At 47.7% G+C, this 8,338-nt stretch overlaps 1 protein-coding gene across 2 annotated transcripts in view; it reads right to left on the bottom strand.

Moving 5' to 3' along the window:
- Positions 1 to 3,647: 3,647 nt before the first annotated feature.
- MAML3 (mastermind like transcriptional coactivator 3) overlaps positions 3,648 to 8,338 on the bottom strand; it is a 412,351-nt gene continuing 407,660 nt past the window's right edge. For both annotated transcript variants that reach the window (XM_042983864.1, XM_042983865.1), the window contains exon 5: positions 3,648 to 7,402. In XM_042983864.1, the coding sequence (XP_042839798.1) occupies positions 6,405 to 7,402 (998 nt within the window). In that variant the 3' untranslated portion in view covers positions 3,648 to 6,404. The remainder of the gene's footprint in view (positions 7,403 to 8,338) is intronic.

The raw sequence follows: 8,338 nt of genomic DNA, 5'->3' as shown, positions 1-8,338 counted from the left end.
AAATGGGGCTAATACTAAAATGCTGTGTTTCTATGGTCTTTTTACACTTTCGTTTTCTGATCAGTTACAGTGACTTGTATTGTGACATTTTAATTGTTTCACACATTGAAGACAATAAGGAAGAAAGAATGCAAAATTTTGACCCTGAGGAACAATTACTGCGTAATCATATCCTTCGGAAGTAGGGAAAAGAACGCACAACTTTCCCAATCTTACACTTGAGGATTTATAAACAATTTCTATTTTGCATCTAAACTGGAGCTATTTAAAAAGGTAAACTACAAACACACACACACACACACACACACACAGAATTTGGTTAAAAACTTGTGGAAAAAGAAGATGGGTACACCAGGATGTCAGAGCTTTGTATCTTTAAACATTTGAATCATAAAATTTTCCTTTGTTCTAATTCTGTTGTCACCAGGGCAAACTCTTGATTATTTTAATTCCTGTACATTTGCCTACAAGGAGCAAACATGCTGGCCAGAGAAATGTGAGTTTCTTTTGTTTGTGGTATGTATGTATATATATGTATACACACATACACAGGAGTTGATGGATTAAAATTTTTTTTAATGTTTATTGATTTTTGGGAGAGAGAGAGTGAGCGAGGGAGGGGCAGAGAGAGAGGGAGACACAGAATCCGAAGCAGGCTCCAGGCTCCAAGCTGTCAGCACAGAGCCGCAGGCGGGGCTCCAACCTGTGAACTGCGAGATCATGACCTGAGCGGAAGTTGGATGCTTAACCGACTGAGCCACCCAGGTGCCCCATGATGGATTTTATTTTGAATGTTTTTATTTATTTTTGAGACAGAGAGAGACAGAGCATGAGCAGGGGAGGGGCAGAAAGAGAGGGAGACACAGAATCAGAAGCAGACTCCAGGCTCTGAGCTGTCAGCACAGAGCCCGATGCAGGGCTCGAACTCACGGACAGTGAGATCATGACCTGAGCTGAAGTCGGACGCTTAACTGACTGAGCCACCCAGGCGCCCCTGGATTTTATTTTTAGAAACCAGATTCATTGGCTCAAAAAAGTCAGTGTTCTGAAAAAGGATGGAGAACTGTTCTTTTTTTTTTTTTAAGTTTATTATTCTTGAGAGATAGAGACAGAGCATGAGCAGGGGAGGGGCAGAGAGAGAGAAGGAGACAGAATCTGAAGCAGGCTCCAGGCTCTGAGATGTCAGCACAGAGCCAGACGCAGGGCTTGAACTCACGAACTTCGAGATCATGACCGGAGCCAAAGCCAGACGCTTAACCGACTGAGCTACCCAGGCGCCCCATAGAACTGTTCTATATTAAAAGAGTCTTAAGGGGCATAAAAACCAGATGGCAATGTGGGATCCTTGACCAAATCCTGCTTGGAAAAAACCAGCTATGGAAGACATTTGGGAGACGATAAGGACAATCTGAATATAAAGTGAGAATTAGATGATACTGAGGGAATTAATGTTCATTGTGTTGTGTGACAATGATCTTGTGGCTAGGGAAGAGATTCTTGGGAGCTGCGTGTTGAGAGGTTGAGGGTTGAAGTAGCTAACGTGTCGAACTTATTTGGACAAGTACGCACATCAGGCATATATGGCAAAGTGTGTAGTTATTCGCTGTACCCCTGGTCTACTTTTGTTTGATAACGTTCATAACGAGAAGTTTCAAAATCCTTTCTATGAAGTTAAAACCTGAAATTGGTTTCTTGGCAGTGGTGAAGATCTGTTTCAAGTCGAGCACTACAGGCCTGACTGTTGGGCCACAGCACCCGTGCTGGCCCGGCAGGGACACCTGGGCCCCCCTTGGGTGCATGCTGCCATAATCGCCTCCACCTGTCACGTGAAATCATGCAGGTCGTGGTAGCTTCCCCAGAGGACACCAGAGTGGTGTCAAATGTCCTTGGAACTTCAAAAAGAGACTAGAGGAGAAGACTGGAGAGAGAAGAGGGGGAAAAAATGAAAAAGAAAATCTAGCGACAGAGGGCTGGCTGTACAAACAAGTAGCCCTGTTCCGTTCCCTGGCACTTCCCCTCCCCCACGGCCCTTTGCAGGGTTGCAGGTGGGTGGGGTGAGGCCAAAAAGGTCATTAATAAGGAAAAATCGGTCATTTGTTTTTCACCCTTTGTCTCCAGACACAGCTTTCCTTGAAAAGAAGGGTCAAGGGCTTCCGAGTGCTCAACTTTCAGCAACAAAATACATCTCACGGGGCAGATGCCTGGTGACTTCCTAGAAAGAAGATGTTTATTCTCCACCTCTTCCCCCACCACACATTCACTGCATTGGGATTTTAAAAAGGTCAGTAAGATTACATCTAAGAAATCATCTTGAAGGAGAAGGGGATGCCATTCATTCAGTGCACAATGCGTTTTCGTGTGAATGAAACTACGTGGTTTTGACTACTTGGGACTAGGAGAAGTACTCAACTCTCCTCGCTTCAAGATTTTATTTCTGTTTATCAGCCTTCCCACCCTCCACCCCCCGTCAGTTCCTTTTTCAACCTCCTGTTCTCTGGTGGAGTGCTAAGCCCTTATCGCTGGGACAAAGCACGTTGTCATACTGTTTTCTCCATGCTGTCACGTGCCAGCCAGTCTGGAACCACAGTGCCCCATCGGTAGGGCCGGGCTGTGACTCAAACGCATTCTTCTTCTTGGTTTGTATCTATTAAAACTCACCTTTGTTTTGGATCTGTTTCTGATGATGACTTTATTGTTTTTGTGGCTTTTTTTTTTTTTTTTTTTTTTTGCTTAACCCAGGTAGTTTTGCATTGTGTTGTTTTACTATGCCTTTTTGAGTTTCATGGAAGTCTCAGGGACAGGTCTCCTAAAGAGGAGTGGATTCACATGTGTGTGATTCATTAAGGAAGGTCCTCCCAGGAGGGTAATCGGAACGGAGTGGGGAAGGACAAGAAGCCAAGTGAAGGACTTCAGGCAAAGTCCCGGTGTTTGCCCGAGGCCTCAGGGGAGCTCTGGAGGACCTAAATCCTATCTCAGGGCTTGTCCAGGAAGCCTATCTTCTCACACACTTGCACTAGCGACTCATTGATTAATGTTGATCTGGAGAAATGTAAACCTCTAAGCATTTCCAACAACCTGTGGATGGTGCGGGCAGAGCAAGGGCTGGAAGTAAGGTGTGCGTGGATTGTGTGTGTGTGTGTGTGTACGTAAGTGTACATGGACAGTGTCCACTATAGTGGGGCAAGACCCCTTTGTTACTTTTCCTTCCATATATCCCTTGAGGATTCTTTTTTTTTTTTTAATATTAATGTTTACTTATTTTTGAGAGAGAGAGAGAGAGAGAGAGAGAGAAGGGGGGGAGGGGCAGAAAGAGAGGGAAACACAGAATCCAAAGCAGGCTCCAGGCTCCAAGCTGTCAGCACAGAGCCCGACGCAGGGCTTGAACCCACAGACTGCAAGATCATGACCTGAGCTGAAGCTGGAAGCTTTACCGACTGAGCCCCCCAGACGCCCCTCTTTTTTTTTTTAATGAAAATTTTACTATCAGTTTTCCAAGTCCTCTGAATGAACCAGTTGAAATGGAACAGTTATGGCACATGATTCCACAAATGGACTTCGTTATGTTCCTTTCAAAGCTGGCTTTTTCTCTTCCCTTTGCTACATCCCTTGGGGTGAAAATTTAGAAAGTTTTAGTTGTGTGGTTGAGTTAAAAAGACTGGGAATGGTTGATCTCCACTGTTAAATAGTTAATGCTATCAAGAATTTTGAGACAAGAACTGCAGTTAACCAATTAAAACCCAGGCATAAGTATATCTGTTTAATTAAAGCTGGAGACCCAGTGACAACCCTAAAATAAACTATACTTGGGATTGATTCAGATAATGATCTTTTATTTGTTTTCTTTTCTTTAAAAGTGGTATGTCAACATCACTTCATTTCTACATTTCCGAGTTCTGTACATAATTCTTAAAAGGAAATAAGCAATGCTCAATGTACAAAGTAAAAACAGAAAACTAGAAAAATCTGAATAAAATGGAGCAAGTTGCCATAGGTCATACAGTACAAATTAGTCATTAGATGTCATCTGAAGTGCGATACCACTGCTGTGATGATGAGTTAAAGAATGAAATAAAAATACTCTATTTTAAACAAACAGTATATATATATTTATATGTATATTTTTTTACAGATAGTAGACCCAGTGATATCTGCAGTATTGTAAAAACTTATTTACAAATAACTTTTTTAGACATTACATATACATCAGCACCGTAGTAAAAACAAAAACAAAAACAAAAACAAAACGACCTTATTAAAATCTACCTCTCTATTTAGTTGGTCCCAGTACTAAGCATTTGGAGGAAGCTTTTACAAGGTAATGGAGCCCCCTTCTCTCCATCAGCCACCCCCAGTTTCTCATCGTTGCTTATATATTTGTTTCCTGTACCTTTCAGAAAAAGGTAATTATGCTTTCTGTCTTCTTGTCTGTTTACTTTGTGTATTTTTTTGTTTTTTGTGGTTTTTTTTTTTTGGTTTTTATCTGTTTCCACTCAAGAGTTTCCCTGGTGGTGGCCCCTCCCCAGGCAAGGGGCTTACGGTCACCTGCCACCACCTCTTCCCAGGGTACAGCCTCTGCCTGGGCTCTCGCCCACCCTGCCTCCCCTGCTCTCCATCCTGCCCCTTGCTCAGGAGATCCACTACCTTGGGACGTGGCGAGCAAGCCAAGGGCAGTGTTTGCCTGCCTGCCTGTCTCCATCCTCTGGCCCCAGCTTCCCATTCGAGCCCCCTTCTCGGGACCCCCTCTGAGTACAGCCAGTCCAGCCTCCCACAGCCTTGGTCCACGTGTGGCGCAGGGGGTGCATGTGAGCGTACAGAGGGAGCCAGCCTTTCGGACACGGAGCAGGTGGGTGGTGGGAGAAAAGCACGCGCCATTCTTACTCTGGATAATAATGCCACATGGCCTCCAAAAACGGGACAGTGGGAACAGCAGCAAGGACTAAAAAGACAAGCCTTACAGGAAGTGGTAGAGGTTGTCATCCCTTCCGACAGACTTCGCTTAGGGCAGATTGGAGTGATTTACAAAGAGAACGACTGTACAGGACTTTCTGAGCGGATTACTTTGCCCATATGGGAGGAATTGTATCTTCCTTCTTTTCATCATCAAAATGTGTAACGTGGGGCAATTGATTTTTCAGTTCCTTGTCTCTCAGTGTTTTAGATTTGTCTTTCCAGTGAGTAGGGATTAAGGGCAAGGCCAATTTCAGAGCAACACCCCCGGGGTTCTTCCAAAGGGAGCCAGAGTCAGTGACCATTGGGGCCATTCCTCCCAGGGTGTCCCAGAAGTGTCAGGTGTGGCTCCTATAAACCCACCGTCGAACATCAGAGGGGTCTGCTCAGTTCCGGGCGGAGAATATTCACTCGACTACATGTTAGAGCAAAAAAACTCCAGTGTTGCCTTTGCATTTCAGGCACGGTCTATGTTCTTGCGTTTATTCTGATTCTGCCCAGGCCCCCTAAAGACAAAAGCTTCATTTCTTCTGGAATAGTCTGTAAGGAAAAGCAGGGGCAGGATGGGGTGGAGGCAAGAAGGAACAGGGTGGGGAGGGGTGTGGGGAAAGACGACACAGCATCCAGTTGGGGTCTCTCCACCCCGTGGCCACCGGAAATAGATGTGAACTGCCTGGACGTTATCAGTATCACACCGAGGCCCCAGGAGGCTCCAGCCCAGCTGCCCCAGGGGACCGCCACCACAGTCACCAGCAGAGGGCTGCCTCCCCCAGGACTGCCGGACAGACCCTTCTCTAGGCTCACGTGGCTTTCCTTGAGAGGCAGCTAGCAGCAACGCCTCTAAAATTCCTGAGGGTCATCACGGGCAGCAGACAGGCTTGTAAGATCCTTTGTAGTCTCCCTGTGACATCTCACTGTTCTTCGTGTCCACCCTCCAAACACAGTAGCACGTCTTGACGCCTGACAGCTCTTTCCAGCCAGAGTTCAGCGCACTTCTGACCTGCGCTCTTGGCCTGTGCCACCACCCAGTAGCCTCCGTGGGATTCTTCCCGGCCCCGGGCTCTGCGGTCTCCGGAGCTGGGCCAGGAGGGGCTGACGGACACCCCACACCGGGCAGCAGAGGGACGGGCTGGAGCAGCTCTCCCTGGGCCGGGCGGGCACAGGGAGTGCGGGGCCGAGGGGCTTCAGATCTGTCTTCCCCACCTGCCTCCAGTGTGTCTCCCTCTCTCGCAGCAGGGACCTGCGTGGCGTGTTGAGTGCTGTGTGAAAATCAGGTGAAACGAGGCCCAGTGGGGGCTGCGGATTGGCACCTGGATCTTTCACTGTGGGCCAGCTGCAGTTTTGCTCAGTTTCCGTGGGTCAAAAAAACGAAAAACAGGGATGGCTCAACATCCTGTTTCTTTCTCACGTTTTAAGCTTTCAGCACTAGAGTTGTGGCTCTTGGGGCCTCCTCTTGACTAGGGGTTCCCAAACAACTCATCGAGCTCCTGCATCCACTCATCCCCCGGCCCCCCTTTGATGATGGAGTCCACGAGGTCTGCACTGTCCGAGAGGCCGGGGAAGGAAGCCCCGGCGGCTTCGCCGCTGTAATTGTATGCCATGTCCTGAGGGGGGTTCCGCTCGTAGGCCTGGCTCTGGCCGCTTGGGGCGAAGCTGCCACTGGGCATCTGCTGCTGTGCCGGGGGCTGGCTGAACGCTGGCATGCCGGGGACACCCTGGCTTAGGCCGGACATGACCATCGGCCTGGCCTGGCCGCCGCCTTGCTGCCCTGGGAGCGGTGGCATCATCTGCCGACCCATGGCAGCTGGGTTGAGGGTTCTCACCGCGCCGGTGTTAGCATCCACAACCTGGCCCAGTCCCTGTGGGAAGTGTTGCTTGGTCAGCCTCGGCTGGCCAGCCTGAAGTGGGTAGCTCGCACCGTTGTTGAATGATCCCAGTTCTCCACTAGTCCTCCCAGGCATCCCCTGTAAGCTCCTCTGTTGCCAGCTCTGCGTTCCCTGCTGGACCGTGCCCATGATGCCCTGCAGCCTCGGTGGGCCCTGGGGCCTCGGCAGAGCCTGGCTCACGGGCCCTTTCATCTGCTGGTGCTGTTGGCTGATGGCCGAGTTCACCAGCATGCTCTGTCCAAAGCCACTCACCATGCCAACCCCTTGCCCGGAGGCGGGCTGCCTTGGCCCCTGGGCTTGGTTGTGTGCGATGCTCATGCCACTTTGGTTTGGGTGCTGCAACATTTGGGTCATTCCTGGGCTCATACTGTACATTCCGGGTTGGCTGGTAGGTGTGTTACTATAAGGGGCCAGTCCCATCTCCGACTGGGCTGCTGCCGTGGCCATTGTCCCTGGGTTCTGGGAGGGTCCCATTCCCATCATGCCCGCATTCTGTGCCATCAACCGTGATGTTCGAATGCTCTGGAGGGCTGCTTGGCTTCTCACGGCTGCTATATCCTGGGGAGAACCTGCAGGGGGAAAAAAATGGACCCATTCACTCATCTCAATATGCACGTTACTGTAACACGTCGCTGGAATTTTCTTTAGGAATGACCAAATTCTTTTATATGAAAAGATCCACAAAAGTGATTATTTTTCTGACTGTAACATATGCTGATTACAAAAAATTTGTAGGACGCTGAAAACTACAAAAGTACTTAAATTCCCACCATCAGAGATAACCACCACTGTTTTATAGACACATGAAAATAGGGATCCTACTGGATACTGGACACGTGCTTTTGTAGTTGTCTTGATAACTCTGTGATTATTATTTTCACTTGCAGAAGCAAGATGTTTCTCACTCTTCTGGATGGGATGCCACCCTCAACCAATCAGATACCATTTTTCTTGGAGGTGAGAGGGAATTCACCTCCTGGGCTAAATTAAGAAGAAATGGCCGATCACTTTGTGTTTTCTCTTTGTGAAGTGGAACACGGTTCAGTAGAGAATACTATCAATAAAGACCATTAGACTAATTTCCCTTAAGACTTGAGTAGGATTTGAGAGGTTAAAGGCCACTGCTCCTGCTAAGAAGCTATTTCGACAGATGGGACACTTTTTGGATCCACTCTCTAGATTTCCACACGCTCCAGATTGTCTGAATCATGACATGTCAGTGCAAAATGGCCAGCTTCCTGAACTAGAAAAAGAAATCATCCTGCTACTTGCTCTTTGGCAATGAACTTTATGCATTTCTCCAGCAAAGTCCACTCACTCCTTCAAATCGGCAGTGACTACTTCTCTCAGCAGATTGCTAACACGGTTTTTAATGATGCTGTTTAAAAGTTGGCCAGAGTCTGAATGCCAAGTCCCTCAACTCTAATTAGGCATTTGAGTGAGTCCTTCTTTACATGTTCCTAAGAAATTTCCAAATCAGCCAAGAGAATAGAAATGTCACCCTG

Source organism: Panthera tigris, chromosome B1 (genome assembly GCF_018350195.1).
Source record: "Panthera tigris isolate Pti1 chromosome B1, P.tigris_Pti1_mat1.1, whole genome shotgun sequence".
In the NCBI taxonomy this organism is placed as follows: domain Eukaryota; kingdom Metazoa; phylum Chordata; class Mammalia; order Carnivora; family Felidae; genus Panthera; species Panthera tigris.
Note: the sequence above shows the minus strand (reverse complement) of the source record. Positions and strands in the feature narration are given on the sequence as shown.